We start from the raw sequence: 22,854 nt of genomic DNA on the forward strand, positions 1-22,854 counted from the left end.
GGAGCTCACTACCTCAAAGCATGGAAGAACCAACACAATACAAGACAAAAACAACAAATGCTTAACCGAGGACAAAGATGTGTTGAAAAGATGGACGGAATACTGTTCAGAGTTGTATAACTTTGAAATCTCAGGAGATCCAGAGATACTAAATGTCCCGGCAGTCTCCAACATTGACGATTATCCGATTCTTCGCTCGGAAGTAGCAGCAGCAGTAAAAGCCCTGAAAAAGGGAAAATCGGCCGGAGTAGACAACATTCCTGGTGAACTTCTTCAGGCGGGAGGAGAAACTATGATAAACACACTCTATATAATTTGCAACAAGATCTGGCAATCAGGAGAATGGCCCAAACCCTGAACCCAATCACTCATAATAACCCTTCCAAAGAAAGGCAATTTACAATTCTGTCAAAACTATCGCACCATCAGCCTCATAAGTCATCCCAGCAAAGTTCTGTTAAAAATCATATTAAACCGGCTAAAACCGATAGCAGACAACATCATATCAGAAGAACAAGCAGGTTTTAGACAAGGTCGCAGCACAACAGAACAAATTCTAAACCTCAGAATACTCTGTGAGAAATATCTCCAACACCAAGAGAATCTTTTCCATGTCTTTATTGATTTCAAGATAGCCTTCGATCGAGTATGGCACGGAGCACTCTGGGCGACAATGGAAAAGTACAACATTAATAAAAACATAATCAAAGTTATCCAGAACCTCTACAAGGATGCCACCAGTGCGGTGTACTTCAACAATAATATTGGGGACTGGTTCAAAACCACAGTTGGAGTAAGACAAGGCTGCCAACACTCTTCAATATATTCCTTGAAAGGATAATGGAAGATGCCCTCGAAGGCTATGAAGGTACTGTTAGCATTGGAGAAAGAAGAATTACTAACTTGCGCTTCGCAGATGACATTGACGGCCTAGCAGGGACAGAAGAAGAACTAGCTGACCTGGTGATGCCCATTGACAAGACTTCCGCAGCATATGGCATGCAAATAAATGCCGAAAAAACTCAAATTATGACCAATAGCCATCAGGGCTTTAAAAGAGGCATCAGTATTGGAGGTGAAAAGCTAACTAGTGTTAACAGCTTCAAATACCTCGGAGCTATTGTCTCAGATGAGGGAACAAAACCCGAACTATTGGCCCGAATAGCACAGTCCACAGCAGCCCTTTCAAAACTTAAAATAATATGGAAAGATAAGGGCTTAGCCCTCGGCACCAAAATCAGACTGATGCGCTCTCTGGTCATGGCCACATTTTTATATGCTTGCGAGTCGTGGACGTTGAATGCAGAGCTTGAGAGGAGGATCCTAGCAATGGAATTGAGATGCTACAGAAGGATCCTAGGCATCACATTCAAAGACCGCATCACAAACCAAGAAATCAGAGACAGGGTTACTGTAGCGATCGGAGCCCATGACGACCTGTTAACTATTGTAAAAAGACGAAAGCTTAAAACCTTTGGCCACATTACAAGATCTACGGGGCTCGCAAAGACCTTCCTTAAGGGAACAGTGCCAGGAAAAGAAGAAGAGGCAGACAGAAAAAGCGAAGGGAGGACAACATTAAAGAATGGACGACCTGCCATTGAGAGAGGTTCTAAACAAGGTAAAAAAAAGGGAGGAATGGAGAAAGACGGTCGACAAATCTTGCCTGGTGCCCCAACGGTCCAACAGACTAAGGGATAGGTAAAAAAGGTAAAAAAATAGTAAATATGCTAAGCTAAGGGGAGATAAGCTTTACGTAGAGAACTAGGTCGTTAGCTAAACATTTTTTTTTTAATCTATTTTTATAAGTACTTGAATAGCTCAGAGACAACACGTTGGCCTGCCATCGTGGAGGCTCGAGTTCAATTTCTGACATAAGCAACTATTTTTTTCTTAAAGGCAGCAGGGAAAACTTCTCCCAGATAGCCACCCTAACCCTAACCCTAACCCTAACCCTAATCTTCAAGATAACAACACTTGACGAGCTAGTTAGTTTTACACGCCACAAATGTACATTCCAAATTGAAGATTATTATTGCATCCTAACCCTTTGAAGGACGGCTTGCATATCACTCGACCAGGAAGATATTTTATACGTTTTGTTAAAGCCAGCTAAAAAAGGATACAATGTTTTTTAGCGCATCGCAGACGACCAATAATGAAGGTCCGAATCCTGGTGAAGACTTGGATTTTTAATTTCGGATATTTGGGCGAGTCTGAGTCCACCCAGCTCTAATGGGTACCTGACATTAGTATTTTTGGGGGAAAAGTGAAGGCGGTTGGCTGTTTTGCTGGCCACAAAACACCCTCGTAAAACCGTGGGCCACAGAAACAGATGACCTTTACATCATCTGCCTAAGGAGAAATTTGTTTTTCTTATTTATGTTCTAACCAATCAAAACTGTTGTTTTCTTTTTGTGTCTTATATATTGACCAATCATACCTGTTGTATATATTTATCCCCATCATTACTGTTTGGATATTGTTTCATGCTGATCACATCGTCTGCCGTGACCACTGTTGCAGGCAACACTCCACAGGGATACCCCAGTACATTGTATAGGCCAGTGTACATCAAGCCCACTGTGATACGGAAACATATTTATATAAGTCATGACATGAATACCCTAATTATATCATTCTAGAAAATAGTATTGAATCTGATATAAAGATAATACAGCAAGCATTTTCACTTTTCACGACTTTTTCCACAGCATAATTATAAATAGTATATTGTAGACTCACACATGCCGATTTTACTTACATAAGCCCTTTTCCCCATTATCTAACGGCCAAGCTGTGTAGGGAAATGGTGGACAAATGACTCCATCTAGACCCAGGCTTTGCCATTCCTTGACAAACTTTCTACTATATGCCTGCAATATAAGTGTGATGAAATACTGTACACTTTGACTAAAACGAAATAATAAGGCGGCTTTTAGTTTGTATGTATTGAACAGCATCAATTGTTCTAAATAAAAACTTTTTAAAGATGAAAGAAAGTATGGTGAATATAAAACAGGAAAGAGATCTACCCAGAACTTCTTGGCGTCAATTCAAACGTAGATCTAAAGTTCTAAATACAAACGTAAATACTATTACTGAAGGAATGAAGGATGTATACAGATTGAAGGTATTATTTTTGCACCGTACTTGCACTTATTTGACCTAATTTAAGTCATCATTTTATCTTTTTAAAACGATATACCGGGGTATGTGTATAATGTGTATATACCAATTGTAACTAAAGTGTCTTTTTTTTTTCTCAAATGTGAGCAATGCAAGAAAGTGAGTTTTTAAAAAAGAAGAGCTTGTTTGCAAACGTCTCTATCAGAGAAAAATAATTAAACCCCAATCATCTATTAAAATTGCGAAATGTATGAATGATATTAGCAATTGTAATAGGAATCTTTATGTTTATATACATACATTGATAAGAAACATAACATAGAAACATACCAACATACAAACTCTAAGAATGTTTTTAAACGTTTACCTCCAGTTCTTCATTTAGTTTCCACCAATTGGCCACTGACCTAGGTAAGACAGAGAAACAACGCTGCGTAAAACATGACAATATTGAGGGACAATAATAGCACAAAGGAATCAAATTGATATTTAAGAGTAGGTTTGAGCCACATATCTAGATCTATAGGTCTATTGGCTTACCCCTTTTTTTTTTTCTTCATTACTAAAGTCTCTGTTTCTTAGTTTGTATATTGCATCTTCATAGTGTGCTATCTATTACTTTTAAACTAAATATACTTTAGCAGTAATGCCAGCCTACGGCCCGCGAGCCAAAGTCCGGACAGTCAGAACTTCCTCCCAATGAGTAAAATAAAACTAAACCAATAAACATTTCTGAAATCAATGATTTTTTTTTTGAGAGAAGATAGAGAGAAGAGAGTAAGAGCTAATTAGAGATACGTAGAGACAAGGGATAGTTATATATAGAGACCAGGGACAGTTATATAAAGAGAGACAAGGGATATTGGTATATAAAGAGACAAGGGCTAGTGATATATAAAGAGACCAGGGATAGTGATATATAAAGAGACAAGGAATAGTGATATATAAAGAGACAAGGAATAGTGCTATATAAAGAGACAAGGAATAGTGAAATTTAAAGAGACAAGGGATAGTGATATATAAAGAGACAAGGAATAGTGATACATAAAGAGACAAGGAATAGTGATATATAAAGAGACAAGAGCTAGTGATATATAAAGAGACAAGGGCTAGTGATATATAAAGAGACAAGGGCTAGTGATATATAAAGAGAAGAGATAGTGATATATAAAGAGACAAGGGATAGTGATATATAAAGAGAAGAGATAGTGATATATAAAGAGACAAGGGCTAGTGATATATAAAGAGAAGAGATAGTGATATATAAAGAGACAAGGGATAGTGATATATAAAGAGAAGAGATAGTGCTATATAAAGAGACAAGGGCTAGTGGTATATAAAGAGACCAGGGATAGTGATATATAAAGAGACAAGGAATAGTGATATATAAAGAGACAATGGCTAGTGATATATAAAGAGACAAGGGCTAGTGATATATAAAGAAGACAAGGGATAGTGATATATAAAGAGACAAGGAATACTGCTATATAAAGAGACAAGGGATAGTGCTATATAAAGAGACAAGGAATAGTGATACATAAAGAGACAAGGAATAGTGCTATATAAAGAGACAAGAGCTAGTGATATATAAAGAGACAAGGGCTAGTGATATATAAAGAGACAAGGGCTAGTGATATATAAAGAGAAGAGATAGTGATATATAAAGAGACAAGGGATAGTGATATATAAAGAGAAGAGATAGTGATATATAAAGAGACAAGGGATAGTGATATATAAAGAGACAAGGGATAGTGATATATAAAGAGAAGAGATAGTGATATATAAAGAGAAGAGATAGTGATATATAAAGAGACAAGGAATAGTGATATATAAAGAGAAGAGATAAAGATATATAAAGAGACAAGGAATAGTGATATATAAAGAGACAAGGGATAGTGATATATAAAGAGAAGAGATAGTGATATATAAAGAGACAAGAGATAGTGCTATATAAAGAGACAAGGGTTAGTGATATATAAAGAGACAAGGGATAGTCCTATATAAAGAGAAGAGATAGTGATAAATAAAGAGACAAGGAATAGTGATACATAAAGAGACAAGGAATAGTGCTATATAAAGAGACAAGAGCTAGTGATATATAAAGAGACAAGGGCTAGTGATATATAAAGAGACAAGGGCTAGTGATATATAAAGAGAAGAGATAGTGATATATAAAGAGACAAGGGATAGTAATATATAAAGAGAAGAGATAGTGATATATAAAGAGACAAGGGCTAGTGATATATAAAGAGACAAGGGCTAGTGATATATAAAGAGAAGAGATAGTGATATATAAAGAGACAAGGGATAGTGATATATAAAGAGAAGAGATAGTGATATATAAAGAGACAAGGGATAGTGATATATAAAGAGACAAGGGATAGTGATATATAAAGAGAAGTGATAGTGATATATAAAGAGAAGAGATAGTGATATATAAAGAGACAAGGAATAGTGATATATAAAGAGAAGAGATAGTGATATATAAAGAGACAAGGAATAGTGATATATAAAGAGACAAGGGATAGTGATATATAAAGAGAAGAGATAGTGATATATAAAGAGACAAGAGATAGTGCTATATAAAGAGACAAGGGTTAGTGATATATAAAGAGACAAGGGATAGTCCTATATAAAGAGAAGAGATAGTGATAAATAAAGAGACAAGAGATAGTGCTATATAAAGAGACAAGGGCTAGTGATATATATAGAGACAAGGGCTAGTGATATATAAAGAAGACGAGGAATAGTGCTATATAAAGAGACAAAGGATAGTGATATATAAAGAGACAAGGGATAGTAATATATAAAAAGACAAGGAATAGTGCTATATAAAGAGACAATGGATAGTGATATATAAAGAAAACAAGGAATAGTACTAGATAAAAAGAAAAGGGCTAGTGATATATAAAGAAGACAAGGAATAGTGATATATAAAGAGACAAGGGCTAGTGATATATAAAGAAGACAAGGAATAGTGATATATAAAGAGACAAGGGCTATTGATATATAAAGAGACAAGGGATAGTGCTATATAAAGATACAAGGGATAGTGAAATTTAAAGAGACAATGGTTAGTGCTATATAAAGAGACAAGTGATAGTGCTATATAAAGAGACAAGGGATAGTGCTATATAATGAGACAAGGGATAGTGCTATATAAAGAGACAAAGGATAGTGATATATAAAGAGACAAGGGGATAGTGCTATATAAAGAGACAAGGGATAGTGCTATATAAAGAGACAAGGGATAGTGATATATAAAGAGACAAGGGATGGTGCTATATACAGAGACAAGGGATAGTGCTATATAAAGATACAAGGGATAGTGAAATTTAAAGAGACAAAGGTTAGTGCTATATAAAGAGACATGGGATAGTGCTATATAAAGAGACAAGGGCTAGTGATATATAAAGAGACAAGAGATAGTGAAATTTAAAGAGACAAGGAATAGTGCTATATAAAGAGACAAGGGCTAGTGATATATAAAGTGACAAGGGATAGTGATATACAAAGAGACAAGAGCTAGTGCTATATAAAGAGACAAGGGATAGTGATATATAAAGATACAAGGGCTAGTGATATATAAAGAGACAAGGGATAGTGATATATAAAGAGAAGAGATAGTGATATAGAAAGAGATAAGGGATAGTGATATATAAAGAGAAGAGATAGTGATATATAAAGAGACAAGGGATAGTGATATATAAAGAGACAAGGGATAGTGATATATAAAGACAAGGGCTAGTGCTATATAAAGAGAAGAGATAGTTATAAATAAAGAGACAAGAGATAGTGATATATAAAGAGACAAGGAATAGTGCTATATAAAGAGACAAGAGGTAGTGATATATAAAGAGACAAGGGCTAGTAATATATAAAGAGACAAGGGCTAGTGATATATAAAGAGAAGAGATAGTGATATATAAAGAGACAAGGAATAGTGCTATATAAAGAGACAAGAGCTAGTGATATATAAAGAGACAAGGGCTAGTGCTATATAAAGAGACAAGGGCTAGTGATATATAAAGACAAGGGCTAGTGATATATAAAGAGACAAGGGCTAGTGATATATAAAGAGACAAGGCCTAGTGATATATAAGATTAAGCAAAATTTTAAATAACCTACCCTGGCAATTTAGTGTTTAAGCAGGCTTTCGAAACGGGGTGCTGAAATAACAAAGGGAAATAACAGTGGCAATTGTATGTCAAGCTCATTTTGAGAATAGCATACCATGACATTAAGTATATTATCCTTTTGTTGTTCATTGAATTTTCTTGTTATAATGGTTCTCTAGAAAATCAAAAGGTGACAGAAGATGTGACAAGTTAAGGTAAAGACATGATACTTTTAAAAATAATCGTTAGATGGACTTGGGCAATAGACACAAAATACTTTTTTGTTCTTTTAGAGAATTCGACGTGAACAAGTGATGATCTCAAATAAACCTTCTCTAAAAGAAAATCTATTTTTATATTAATATATATATGTGTGTGTGTGTGTGTATGTGAGAGAGAGAGAGAGAGAGATAGATAGAGAGAGAGAGAGAGAGTCATATTTTCAACTTTCGACGAGTGAACACCAACTCACCAGAGGATTGGACAACTTGGAGTACAATTTTCGAAGCCATAAAGGTGAGCTGTACAATGAGATAGTCTCTTTCAAATCCGGGTCCACAAGATCGTTGGATCTGCAGATGTCAAAGGACATCAAGTCTTTCAAGAATTGTTATATATTCATATTAATGTCGTATCCAGTTGCATCACTAGGGTGTTATTGTTGTTGTGTTGTTGTTTTTTTGCATAGCTGCTTTTCAACCTTATAGATGTTTAAGTGCTGGGTCATATTTGGATAACGTTTCAACCAAGAAATGTTCCTTTATTTAATAAATGCATATCGTCAATAGTGTCACGAAAAGTGGTCTGCTAAAGACAATGTGATATTCAGCAGTCTGTGCAAGATGTCTCTCCATTTTTACAATACCTCTAGTCAAGAATGTCATGGAACCTGGGGAGTGGGTGGAACGTGGAGTGTGTAACCTGAATACAGATTACAAAAACGCATCTAACCGTTTCTTTCTAGAAATTGAACAGTTGATGAATATAGCTGAGACAAGAATGACTAGCTCGCTGGCTACACGGGAAAACTCTATTTGACCGATATAATTTTTCAAAGTAAAAAATGAGTAATTGTAAAATTGGCTAAAGAACTAGATCTAGATCTAGATCCATCATTGTTTTTGAAAGGACTATCGCTTTCGTGTATTTTATTTCCGATGTAAGGCCGTATTGATTCAAGAGTTTAATAAATTAATTTTCAGGACAATTTTGGGCAACGATTTCTAAGTCTAAAGTCATTGATAGCAATGAATTCCAATGACTTAATCTTACAATGTTTTCCAGTTTTCCAAGGTAGTGAATTTATTTTCTGTATTCGTCTCGTGATTTTCTAATTTTGGTCTTTATTTTCACCACTTACCAGCTTCAGAAATTTGGATTTTATTTCCATTTCTGTAAAATTGGTTGTAAGTAGTCGATGACTAAATCAAACATTTTTTTAATCATTCCCATTAGGAAGCCCCTTTAGAACACCATTCATTAAGCAACTGGCGCAGTATTCCTTTCTGGGCCAAGATAAGACATCACATAAAATAGTGAAGTCTATCTCATTAAACTAACTCATTGTATAATTTCCGGCGTCTTGGCTAAAGCTTCTCTTACAGTCAAAGTCTGAAATAAATGTCTTCTGTTCCATTGCATCCTTACCTGTAGATATGTCCATTTCTTCTTGCATGCTTTCCAATTCTAAGGAATTTACATCAATACTGGCATGTAAGATTTTCGATATGTTTAATATCTGAAGCCTGTCGTTAATTGAAAGCTGGTCAAGTGACATAACCATTCAAGCCATCATTTCAATAGCTTCGGTGAAAACAGTTCTTAGCAGTGTTTAAATACATACAACTGATATGTTGCTGAAAGTACCGTTTAACGCTTTGCTGATGATATATTATTAAATACTAGACATATGTTACCCGCGACCCGCGGGTCTTTATTTGCGCATTACTGTCGATATAGTCACTGAGAGTGTTTTGTAAACAATTAAACGAAATAATAATGTGATAAGTAAAGCGAATGTGTCAATGTAAAAATAGTGTGAATGAAGCTATCAAATCAAAGTAGCTAATAGGCTTAAATCCATTTTTTCAAATTAAAACATTTGCTTTTGAATAATCTAGTGGATTGGATTTAGATGTATGTTAAACGTAAGTAATGATCCTTTCACGTTATTTCTCTTTCGCTGCGAAAATAAAATTAGTTTTGCGAAAATGGTTTACCCGAAGTCGATACATTCTTATCTATTAAAAACAAAAAGAGCGATAGCTTTGTTAAATAAATGGGATTATAAAGTGAACAATTAAACGAAATAATTTTTAGTACGCGATTCATGAATGAATATAGATCTAGGCCTATCTCAACTCGGCTTCGCAGCTTTCGTAAACAAATGTAGATTTAGAAAACCAAATTTGAATGTTTATTTGATCAAAATATGAAATGAATGGACTTTAATTAATATATTTCTATGTTATAGTATAAAACTATCTGTGCGAAGAGAAGTTTTATCATCTTAGAGTTGGATTAGAGTTTTAGATCTAGGGATGGGATTATAAAGTAAACAATTAAACGAAATAATTTTTAGTACGCGATTCATTACGGTATTGTCTAATGAAAGAATGTTCGTCAGGAAATCTGTAGTCACAGATATCAGGAACTAATTTATGTAAAAAATGCTTTTGAAACACAAAATTGAAGGTTAATTTTATTACATAATGAAATCAATGAATCTTCTTTTGTATTTTCACGTGTCAAAGTAAAAAACTATCTGCGCAAAGTGTATTTCTTAAAATTAGATCTAGGTCTAAATCCTTTCTATCTTTTCTTATGTCAACATTGTAGACATGGCCTAGATCCATAAAATACTATAGCTGTAATAGAGTCGGACAACTTTTTTTTTTTGAGGGTCTTACATTTGTTTTAGGGCTACAATACATTCACTAAGGTCTAAGTTGGTACCCAAGGAACATTCCTGCCTAGTTTTATCAAGATTGGTCAAGCGGTTTTGATGTCTATAAGTAACATACATACATACACCACACATTCTACTTTATAATATAGATGGTGTAACAATTTGGATATTTATATAGAATTTCATCCAAAATTATTTGCTGCAGAAAACTAATATAAAGGTCTAAATATTGTGCATAACAATGTGTTTGTGTATGTAGCTAATGAGCAGTGTTGTTTTTTTAATAATTTCCTTGATATTTGCAAAGTGCATTTTTTTAAATTTGGATGTCAACCCCTGGTGCGTGTCATCAGGTGTGGCCCTCACCCGTTTCCTAGTGACGCCACTGATCGTATCTTATATGAACTTTTAAGTCAGTAGAACTAAAACAAAATAGCAAGTAAATAATAGTGTGTGAATAAAAGATACACATGCAATAACAATTACTTTGCTACAATTGTTTATTTTTCCTACTCTTTGTAAATGACTTAGGCCTATTGATGTCTAGCTTAATGAAATGCAAAATTCATTCTAGAATAACCAACAATTGTCCCTGAACTAGTGGAAGAAGCTTATGGAGAACCAGATCTGAAAGTAAAGAGAAGCTGTCGGCGAGATAAACGGGACTGGGTTGAACAGAAGGGTCAAGAGGCACAAGCAACTGCAAGCAGAAATGACACAAAGACTCTCAATCGTATTGTCCGAGATTTCACTGGAACAAAAAGTGGACATGGAGCACCGATAAAAGACTATCAAGGCAAAACTTTGCTAACGAAAGAAGAACAGGATGCAAGATGGGTAGAGCACTTTAAAGAGACCCTTAACCAATCGTCTCCAGAACTGACTTACACATTCAAGGACCCTTCTCCGGACAATGATCTGAAGGTCAAGACAGACCCAATAACTGTAGAGTAGGTTACCATGGTCATTGCAGTGCTATAGAACAACAAAGCACCAGGGCTAGACATGGTGTCAGCAGAAATGCTAAAACATCGGGGACAGTGCATTGTTAACAGAATGACTGATCTCTTAGATCTCTGTTGGCGAACTTCTAAAGTCCCCGAGGCCTGGCAAAAAGGAGTGATTGCAAAGCTTCCAAAAAAGGGCAACTTGACAGACTGCAACAACTGTCCCGGGCAAAGTTGTCAGCACTGTTTTGTTGAGACGGCTTCAACAGTCTGTAGATGAGAGCCACAAGCAGGCTTCCGAAGAGGCAGAACATGTGCAGAGCAGATCTTCGTTCTACGAAATATCATAGAACAAAGTCTCGAGTACCAACAACGGCTAACGATCAGTTTCGTAGACTTTAAGAAAGCGTTTGATAGTGTCCACCGAGAATCACTATGGAAAATAGAGAATACGGCATCCCAGAAAAATTCGTCCAGATCCTACGACACCTATACAGTCAATCTAGTTGCTGCATTAAAACAGAAGAAGGAATAACCGAGTTTTTTAGGAGCGAGACAGGTGTGAGACAGGGGTGCGTCCTATCTCCCTTCTTTTTCCTCCTAGCCATCTACTACACAATGAGGATAGCAATGAACCAGACTGCCTTTGGTATTCCATGGCGTGAACAAAACCGAATGACGGACTTGGACTTTGCCGATGACGTTGCACCACTCGGGGATACAAATAAATGCATACAAGAAATGACAGAGAGCTTTGATAGAGAGGCACCCATAATTGGCCTTCGCATAAACTTGGATAAGACTAAAATTATGCAAGTGGGATATAATGCAAAGGGTGCCCCAGTCATACTTGGCGAGTCAAAGCTTGAAGAGCTGGACAAGTTCACTTACCTTGGCAGCATCATAACAAATAATGGAGATGCCTACCATGATGAAGCGTGCCAAATAGGAAAGGCAGAGAGCATTTTCCAAGGGCTGCAGGCTATTTTGACAAGCCAAGCCATTGGACTCGAGACAAAAATACACCTTTTCAACACAATCGTCATTCCAACAGCAACATATGCATGTGAGACATGGAAGTCATCTGTCAACATTTCACAAGAATGATGACGCTTACTATATGCTATCCCGACAAGACCAACGTCTAATCTTTCGACTCAGGACCGGACACAACAGAATGCGACAACACATGTACCGGAAGCTCAAAATTGGAACCAGTGAAATCTGCTCATGTGGAGTATCACCAGAGAATGCCAACCACCTCCTCCAAAACTGCTCTCTTTACCAAGAGGCCCGTATAAGACACAGGCCCCAAACACCCCAATAGAAAGAAAACTATATGAAGAGCTCTTGATTTGGAAACCACTGCGCAGTTCATCTCGTATATTGGTCTAGTCATCTGAACGCTCCAACATAACAATGAGAACGAAGAAGAAGAAGAAGAATCTGTCAAAATTGAGAAAAGGCTAAATGTGGCTCAACAAAAATGGATGAGACGGATTTTGGGAGTCATTTACACAGATCGGGTCTCAAACAAGAAAATCCTATGCTGAACTGGGAGTCGACCACTTAGTGAGGTTGTGACAGAGCGTCGCATCAGGTTTGAGGGACATGTTCTACGACAAAATGAACTACGTATACCAAGAGTTGCGATGACATTGGAGACCAATTCGAGGAAAGCATTATTACTATTACTTGGCGCCACACCTTCATGGAGGACCTCATAACAGTAGACACCAGGTGGGGGGAGGCTTCAGACATTGCCAGTGACAGATTTTTGTGGAGACAGCTTGCCGCCCAATGCACTGAACGGCGAGGGAGGACTTAAGTCTAAGTCCCTGAACTGAAGCTGATTTAAACCTATTCCCGTCCAATAAGAAGCAGAAACATTTGCACAGCAGATCTAGACATTAACACTATTAAGTCATACTCAACAACATCAGTAGCTTGCCTTACTTAACGCTTCGCTATTCTCTTACAATGAAAGCACTAGGACTTTACTTCTATATCTCATTGTGACAAGTCAAAAGCTTGCTGTCAGAGTCACTCAGTTTTATCACAGCATTAATTATTATTATTTATTATTTATTTATTTTATTTTAATTATTTCCCATCTTTAGTCCCGATTTCCCTACCAACCCCCACCCTTTTCCTCTTCTCACTAGACTTAGTCCACCACCTTGGCGACAACTAGGCCACGACTTTTTAGTTGATCTCCCCTTGACCGGGGGAAAGATCAAACAAACAGTCGCTTACTTTGGTCTTAGGCGCCGGATGTCAGACTTTCACGTCGAAACCACATGGGATGGAACACGCTTCGTTATTTCTTCTACCCCACCCACGTCAAGGAGATTATTCGTGTCACCACGCCTTTTAGCCCTTTCAAGGTGCAACTTTCGTCGGACTTCACCCACGTGAGAAATAATCTTTAGCCTAATGCATTTCCTGTTTCCGCCCACCTCTTCCGGACTTTTATAAGGTAGAATAAGGCGGGACAGACACTCTCTCATTTCTCATTCTCGCCGACAGTCGAGTCTGGACTATTTCATTTATTCTTGCTCTTGGTGTAACCTGGTGGTAAGCCGAACTTAATCACAGTTCCATCTTAATTACTTTGTATATATTTTTATTATTTCATTTATATTTAATTAGTGCATTGTGTATTTCTCACTGTCGTAAGTAGAAATTATAAACATGGCATATGTATGTATTGAAGTATTGCATTAATCTATTAATGCTACGTTGCTCAATTGATCGTTAATGCAACCATGTATATATTTGTACATCTTATTTTATTCTCTCTATCTCGGCTGACCGCCTTCATAATTTTACTAGCGCACTAATACTGCGCTTAGATAAGAGATATGAATTATCTCCCCCTTTACTCATTTTACTCATACGAGAGTCGCGCCCCTTGAACGGACACTCTCTCCATTCAAGCGCACTCCATTGTTCATGACCAACGGCCATATGTAAACAAACTGTCATGGTCGCTGGCCACCGTCCATTTCTCCCCCCCCCCTTTTTCTCTTCCAACTTATGTTGTTGTGACAAGTCAAAAGCTTGCTGTCAGAGTCACTCAATTTTATCACAGCATTAACTATTATTATTTATTATTTATTTATTTTATTTTAACTATTTCCCCGTCCTATCCCCAATTTCTTCACCCGCCCCACCTTTTCCTCTTCAGGCTAGACTTAGTCCACCACCTTGGAGATAGCTAGGCCGCGTCCTTTCACTTATCTCCCTTTGATCGGGGAAAGATAAACCCACAGTTTCTTTGGTCTTACCCGCCGGATGTCTGACGGTCGAGGTTGACTCCACCTTGGGTGGAATACAAACCACTCTTTCTCCCCCCCCCCCCTCGCACGTCTCTCTTTGATCAAAGAGACCACTCGGATCAACACGCCTCGTGCGACTCCCATCTCGAGTGAAATTCACCCACGTGATAGATAATCTTTAGCCTAGGACATTTCCTGTTTCCGCCGACATTTTCCAGGCCTATATAAGGTAGAATAAGGACACTCTCTCATTTCTCATTCTAGCTGAGCAATCGAGTCTGGACTATTTCATTTATTCTTACTCTTTCACGGGATATTATCATGTGTATTTTATTATTTTATTTATATTTAATTAGTGCATTGTGTATTTCTCACTGTCGTAAGTAGAAAACATAAACATGGCATATGTATTTATTTATGTATTGCATTAGTCTATTAATGCTACGTTGCTCAATTGATCGTTGATGCAACCATGTATGTATTTGTACATCTTATTTTATGACCGCCTTGATAATTTTACTAGCGCTCTAATACTGCGCGTAGAAAAGAGATATGAATTATCTCCCCTTTAGTCATTCTACTTTGACGAGAGTTGCGCCCCTTGAACGGACGCTCTCCCCATTCAAGCACTCCATTGTTCTCGGCCGAAGATCGTATGTAAACAAACCGTCATGGTCGCTGACCAGTATTTCTCCCCCCCCCCCTTTTTTTTCTCTTCCAACTTGTGTTGTTTATTTGAGATTATTATTTCCCCTTTTATGTACATTTTATATTGCTACTATCAGCCATATATTTTCCAAACTCCATTTGTGCTCTAAAGCAATATTAGCAATCTGACGAATGCACCTCAGTCGGGGGCATCAATAAGATGCATGAGAGACATGTCCTAACTTGTCTTTATTTATTCGCAGCCTCCATCAGGTGTCTGCCTATTTATTTGGCATTGTCTGCCTAGTCAACTGCCTATTTACTACTTGTTTGGATCACCTGCCTTTGCACTTAGTGCTATTCAGCACTGCGCTACTGCCTACTTGTTAATGAGTATCATCTACTGTCTAGTGGATCTACTCAACTCTACTACTTGGCGCTATCGGCTCTATCTGCCTGCCTATTCGACAGCCCACCTGTCGACTTATTAGGTACGACGTCCCTATAGACCCATAGTCTGTGCAAGACGTCATAGCTACGCCAAACCCTCCGCAACTCACTGGACGTATCCTGCTAACTACGCTGCCCACGGCAGATCAGCTCTTCACGCAGTACCCTCGTGCCCACGGTAGCCGGCCCTACTGTGCCCATTACAGATATCAGAACTTTGGATTGAGACTCCACAAGAACTGTATCACCGGCGTCCCTCTACCCACTAGAGCGCCACCTCCAGCTGCAGAACCTCAAGCTAGGACACAGCCAGCTGCGACCCAAGCAGGGCAACCAGCTAAGTTCAGAAGACAAAGTGACATACTCTCTTTATTTGCAAGAGTGATGATTAAATATAGTATTGATTAGAGATAGATGCAAACCCTCCCCCTTTTTATTCTTCTATGTAAATATTTATGTAAATAAATATTCTTCAATTTTTTACTTTGTATCTATCTTTCATTGCTTGTTTCGTTGCGTGCCTGCTCTCGATTTATATGCTGACGGGTTGGTGTGTGATAGCTTCGAAAATAATCATCCCCTAGACATTAAACACGCCAAACACACGTCACCTTCGCTAACCTGTCACAGTTGTTTCATTGAGATTATTATCTCTCATACTATGTACATTTTATATTGCTATTATCAGCCATCTATTTTTCCAATCCCATTTATCCTCATCTCCCCATTGTACTCAAAAGAAATTTTACTAATCTGACGAATGCACCTCAATCGAGGGCATCAACAAGATGCATAGAGACATGTCCTAACTTGTCTTTATTTATCCGCAGCCTTCCTCAGGTGTCTGCCTATTTGTTATTGAGTATCATCTCCTGCCTACTTGGATCTACTCAACTATTTGTTTGGATCACCTACCTATTTATCGGATCACTTGCCTACTGCTTCCTCGTGTCACCTATTTACTTGGCGCTATCGGCTTTACTTGCCTGCCTACTTGACTGTCCACTTGCAAACCTATTAGGCACGACGTCCGCTAGATCTCCGCAACTCACTGGACTTATCCTACTAACGACGCTGCCCACGGCAGATCAGCTCTGCTCGCAGTACCTTTGTGCCCACGGTAGCCGGCCACCCGCCCTACTGTGCCCACTACAGATATCAGAACTTTAGATTGAGACTCCATAAGAACTGAATCACCGGCGACCCTCTACCCGCTAGAACGCCACCTCCAGCTGAAAAACCTCAAGCCAGGATCACAGCCAGCTGCGACATCAGTAGGACAACCAGCTAAGTGCAGAGGACGAAAGTGACATACTCTCTAATTAAGTGCTTAGTATGATGATACAATATTGCTAACGAGATAGATGCAAATCCCCTCCGCTACTTTATTCTACTTTGTATATTTATGTAAATAAATATTCTTCAATTTTTAACTTTTGTATCTCTCTTATCTTATATAATACAAACTTTACTTCAAAAAGATGATTACGTCCTACGCGTCATGCATTTAGTCATGCATATTAACCAATGACTTAAATTCTGCCAAGTCACTGGTTTTCCTGGCTAGCTCAGGCAACCCATTCCATGCTCTAATAGCACTAGGGAAGAAGGAGTATTTGTACAAATTTGTCCTAGCATATGGGACTAGGAATGCGCCTTTATCCTTGTGTCTTTCAGAGTATTTTATCATTGCTTGTCTCGTTGCGTGCCTGCTCCCGATTTATCTGCTGATGGGTCGGTGAGTGACAACCTCAAAAATAAGCATCCCCTAGACATTAAACAAGCCAAACACACGTCACACGCGAAAACCCGTCACACTTATCTCTTGCAATGAAAGCACTAGGACTTTACTTTTATATCTTATCTCTTGCAATGAAAGCACTAGGACTTTACTTTTATATCCAAAGATACGAATTTCAAGCTCTTCCTTCCCAATATGCGAAATAATTAAAACTTTTTTTTTAAAGCTTTTGACATATATTTCACAAGACTTGCATCTGCGACTGCTTCTTTGTATTGTCATTTGATTGAAACTACTAGACAAGATCTAATATCAAGAACTACAATTTGGTTTACTTACAGATTTTCTTTCAAAGTTTGACACTTATCTCCACACACGATTGGTAGCAATAATTTTTCTAAAGCTTTCAAGACATCTGGAGGGTTAAACTCTACAACCTTCACAATAGATTGACACATGAAATATTTTGTTCATTATTGAAAGAAGAGTTCAAAGAGAATGATAGTTGCAGGCAGTGAATCAGAAGTCAGGGGAGATAAAGAGAGAGACTTAATTTACTTACAAAAAGACAAATATTTGTTTTCATAAAATGTAATATAAATACAATAAGGGGAAATTAACGATGTAATATAGATACAGTAAGGGGAAATAAACGATGTAATATAGATACAGTAAGGGGAAATTACCGAATTCGAAGTATACTTTTTTTTTTCGTTTTGACGAACACATTTAGTTATATTCGACATAAAAATAATGATTAATAATTAACTATTTATAAAAATATTATAACCTTCTTCATTCATTGAGAATGACCACCAAGTCACTGGGTCAGCCTGGTTAATATAGTACATTATAATGTTCCAAAACCATAAGAGGCGTAAGTCCGTTGGCGTCACTAGAGGGGTGCGGGTCGCACCCTATCGGGTGCCACCCGAATGGAAAAAAAAGTTTCCCCCCTCCCAAAAAAAAAAAAAAGCAAAAAACAACAAAACTTAAAATGTGACAGGAGCTAGAGCATAAAGTATAGGAATGGTTGAATAAACTTTTTCTTAATGGGGATTTTCTTGTTTGATAGATAGGGACATGTTCACAATGAGAAACTCTCGAGAAGACTGAAGAACATTTATCAGGCTTTCAAATTTGAAATATTTTGGCAGCAGGACTTTGGGTTAAAAAAAAATGACAGGAAAGTTACAGCTATGAATGACGTGTAGATGGAAAAACAGAGGAACATCTTGCACTTATAGATTGCTTACTATCGCATTGTTTCTAGCAAAGACACAAAGTTGGTATTATTATTTCCCCTTTTATGTACATTTTATATTGCCACTATCAGCCATCTATTTTCCAAATTGAAGAAGTTTTTTGATTGAATAATGGAATTTTTTTTCTTGGGATTGTGAAAATGTTATACAAATATGAGCCAGTACTGAAATAACAACTTGTAAGGGAACGATGTAAAAAAAAAGTTACTTTCCAACCTTGTACCAAAACAAAAAGAGTTTATAAATGTTTTAGCAAACCACTTAAAGTCTTAAGGGATATACTTATCAGAGACATAAATATTGCAAGGTACTCTGGTAACTTGTATTACAGCAAACAACATAACATAGATCTCTGAAGTTGTAAGATATATTAACAGTAGCAATGGCAATGTTATAATGACTGAAAAGTTGTAGGATATTCGTCTTTAAGTGGACCAAAAGCTGATGGTATCAGTTCTGATAATTTAAAACGAGATTGCTATGATGAGCTCAGGGACTTACAGCTACAATGTCAAGACTTCATAAAGGATTGCAGGCAGTATGAATGAAGAAAAGAAACTTGAATGAATGTGTACACAGTTTACTTAAGCTATGTGATCAAAATTCTTAATAAGAAAATACATTTTTTTTCGTTTTTCTTGAAAATGTTTTCTTTATTTGCCACTTTTACCAATCGATTGGGATATTTTAATTAACGATAGAGTGTCATACGAACAATTCGCTGGTGTGCTCATCGTGTTTCTGATAGACCCATGAAAGAAAGATTTGATGAAACAGCGACGGCGAAAATCTTTGCCATCGCTCTGAAAATACAAACAGTAGAGGAGCAGCGCAAAGACAACTGTCTGTGAATACATGCAAACCTTTCATTGTTTGACTTTCTTGTTGGCAGATGTGCTGAGGAAAAAGTCAACTAAACACAAGAGTACCTTTAAATTAAAGTGTTAATTCTTGTCAAAGTGGTGGCTAGGCTAGAGCACTTACAAATTTACTCTACGATATGTGTGACAAGTTAGCTAAAAATGTTATTGAGGTAACTTTTGTCAAATCAAACTAGCATGTTATTGCAACATAAAAATAAGTTTTAACAATATGAACATATCAGGAAAGTAAATCTTAAGATGCCGATTAACTATTCAAATAGAGAACAAGAGGTGAATGCTGACTGCATCTATCTCTTCTACACTGAGCCAGACGACAAGATATTTGAACAGAACTACCAAAACTAGAAGACATCTCCAGGCAGCAAGTTTCAATAGGAAGGACTTTAACGACTCTCTACCAGCCTTTGATTTAAGCCTTGAACTGTTTCTTGCCATAAACAAGTCTACGTTTTTCAAAACTAAAGTTAATTAACAACTATTAAAAACTTTTGAAAAACGAATTTCAAATCAACCAATTCTGTCCATTGAAAACGAAGTTGCAAAAGATATAAGTTAAAGTTATTTATACTTTTTCAAATTTGAATCCAGTATCGATCAATAAACTTTTCGTAAAGTTGCATTTGTTTTTCATTACTCGTCCTCAGGAAAATACCACTATAATGTTAAAAGGTTTCCGTTAAGAGTAATATAAGCTGTTTAATGTTGACTAAGGAAAGCGTGTTCAGTTGATGTTTAATTTTTTCTAATTTTAAAATCTTAAATGTTAATCTATGTAATAACTAATGATAAAATATCAGACAACACAATTTGAAAATAGACTCGACACTCATTCTAACGTTGTCTAACAGCTATCAACGAACTGTATTAAAGCATATATAAAACAACTAAACAACAATAGGTTTTATTGGGAAGAATAAATGGAACTTTGGGGGGGGGGGACACCCTGATCTTACCGCACCGGGTGACACCCATCCTAGTGACGCCACTGCGTTAGTCATCACAAACTTTCTAGGCTATTTCTTCTATTAAATCAAAATGTGTCAAACACTTACAGTGTGTCCAAGCTGTGTCAAGACACTTTTAGCCAGATGGACTGCCCGGACTACAGCTGGGACTGGGAGCACACAACCATCGTGAGTGTAGAATCCAATTCTCATAGGAGATGTCTTGGTGTACAGCTGAAACAAAGTTTGTAAAGATCTCAAATGTAGGCTAGTCACAGGCTTGTCGCAAGCTAGTCAGCGGCTATTCAACCTTTTTTCCACTAAAAAAAAGTGATATAATTTTACTAATTAATAAAGAGAGTTATTTCAAAATGACTTATAACGACTCCATACATAAACCCCCACCTGACAACTTTTTATCTTCTAATACCAAAAATTGACATTCAGATCTTGTCTCTGTAGTTACAATAGTTTTAACTGAATAACAATCTAATAAACACAATAGATTTGTTTTATAAGCGCTTGCCTAGATTCAGCACTGTTTTTCTTGTACCTTCATTTCCTAATGAAATATCAAACTTTCTACCTGAATATTTTGTCATTACCCTACCAGCTCGTCACAGAAATACAAAGGACACGAGATCTAGACTAACGGGCTCACCTACCTCATGTCTCCATGGTAAAGGAGGGATGAGAGGGTCCATAGTACACACAGATGGACTTAGCATTGAACTGTAGAAAGCTAGAACTGCATCAACGTCTCTACCAAGAGGGCCGTACACCTCACTCACTGGAACAGAAACACAAGTTTAAGGAACAATAAGTCGATATTCTCCAAATATATGTTTTGTATAAGTCTTTTCCATCAATCTACTTTTAGGAGAATATGGCTTAGCTTTTTGGGGGTACAAGTTTCAAGTTAACTCAGAGAGTGGCGACTATTTACGAATTTTAGCTTCCCTTTCAGACCTTGTGAACTATGGGGCAGATGTATTCATCTGTATCTGTGGTCCAGGGTTAACGATGGTGTCATGTGGCCAGCACAACGACCATCCGCCTTTACTTTTCCCCATTTATTGTCAAATACCCATTAGAGATGAGTGGATTCAGAGGGCCCTAAAGATCCCGAAATTAAAAATTCCAGTCTTCACTATATTCTAACCCGTGACCCTTCGGTTCGGAAGCCAAGCGCTTTACCACTCTGCACCGTGTCTCCTGTTTTCGTTTAGGGGCAAGTTAAAGGTCTCTCTCAGGAATGACTGTCAGGTGTTTCTCGCCAGCAGGACAAGCTGTAAATATTTCCTAAAATATGTAACTTCCATTTGTTCCGAAGGAGCGGGAAAGACGTCCTTCAAGAAATGGTTTCAATAGAAAATAGGAAAATGGCCGCGTTGTAAATGTTACATAAAGTTTGAAGTGGAAGGCGGAGAAGATACAAAAAATGTTCACATTGATTGCCCTTACCTGTTACTATTTCTTGACCCAACGGACAGCTACCAGCGCCTCTAAAAAATGGAAAAGGACTTTATAAAACCAAGAACTAGATTCAATATAAAAAAAATTCTATCTCATTGCGCCAAAGGCATGTATCTTTAAAGTCAATTACAAATATAAATATAAATCAACTTATTGGAAATTTTCATGTATGACGACAAAGTATTAATAGCTAACTTTTTGTTGTATTTGATGTAAAAAAAATGTTAACGTGTTGATAAGCCATTATGTGTTTTGTTTTAAGTAAAGTACCTTTCTTGATCCCTTTTGAGTACTGCAGAATCAAATTGTTTAAACTCTTCCTTATACATGCAATTAACAGTGTCAATATGGAAGAAACATTATACTTTTGGTCTATAACTTAAAACTTCAAAAAGAAAACGGGCAATATACTAGCGCTAATAATGATTTGATAGGCAGATCAAATGCTAAGCCTTGAGATATTGTTAAAATTATAGTTCACTAGTCGACCCACGGCGTAGCATACGCCGCTATTTTGCAGGGCCGGCCTGAGGCCACTGCAACCTATGCGACCGCAGTGGGCCCTCACTTTCATAGGACTCGCGCTAATTCTAGGTGTAAATTATTAAATTAAACCATTTTATAACATGTAACAGATTTTCCGCGGCCTCCTGCTTTACCAGGAGCTCCTGGAAATCTCCTGAAATTGCAAAATATACGTTAAAGTCCTGGAAATCTCCGGAAAATATTAAAATCTTTTGAAAACTCATACAAATCTGAAATATATAGACCAAAATTGTCATCTTGGGGTGTTCTTCAATATGAAAAACGCCAAACCTACGCGCGTTAAAAAAAACGGCATTATGCATTACCCGTAATTGTGTAATCTGGTGAAAGAAGCTTCTCGCGCCTCAAACAAATGAAGAATTACTTGAAGTCAACAATTCTCAAATATAGACTGAAACATTTGGTAATTCTTGCTACTGAGCGAGATCTATGTAGCAAACACAATTGTTATGATATACTGTATGACTTCGCTACACGCAAGGCTCGTAAAGTAGTTCTGTACGTAGTAAACAATGA

At 37.1% G+C, this 22,854-nt stretch overlaps 1 protein-coding gene across 2 annotated transcripts in view; it reads right to left on the bottom strand.

Annotated features, from left to right (window-relative positions):
* LOC106054635 (fatty-acid amide hydrolase 1-like) overlaps window positions 1-22,854 on the bottom strand; it is a 57,188-nt gene that overhangs the window by 1,863 nt on the left and 32,471 nt on the right. For both annotated transcript variants that reach the window (XM_056043316.1, XM_056043325.1), the window contains 9 exons: window positions 21,781-21,821; window positions 20,982-21,106; window positions 20,425-20,550; window positions 17,563-17,660; window positions 7,721-7,820; window positions 7,259-7,299; window positions 3,497-3,536; window positions 2,765-2,876; window positions 2,444-2,583 (listed from right to left, as the gene is read on the bottom strand). In XM_056043316.1, coding sequence (XP_055899291.1) covers window positions 2,444-2,583; window positions 2,765-2,876; window positions 3,497-3,536; window positions 7,259-7,299; window positions 7,721-7,820; window positions 17,563-17,660; window positions 20,425-20,550; window positions 20,982-21,106; window positions 21,781-21,821 — 823 coding nt within the window. The remainder of the gene's footprint in view (window positions 1-2,443; window positions 2,584-2,764; window positions 2,877-3,496; window positions 3,537-7,258; window positions 7,300-7,720; window positions 7,821-17,562; window positions 17,661-20,424; window positions 20,551-20,981; window positions 21,107-21,780; window positions 21,822-22,854) is intronic.

The sequence above is a fragment of the Biomphalaria glabrata genome, chromosome 1 (assembly GCF_947242115.1).
Source record: "Biomphalaria glabrata chromosome 1, xgBioGlab47.1, whole genome shotgun sequence".
Taxonomy (NCBI): domain Eukaryota; kingdom Metazoa; phylum Mollusca; class Gastropoda; family Planorbidae; genus Biomphalaria; species Biomphalaria glabrata.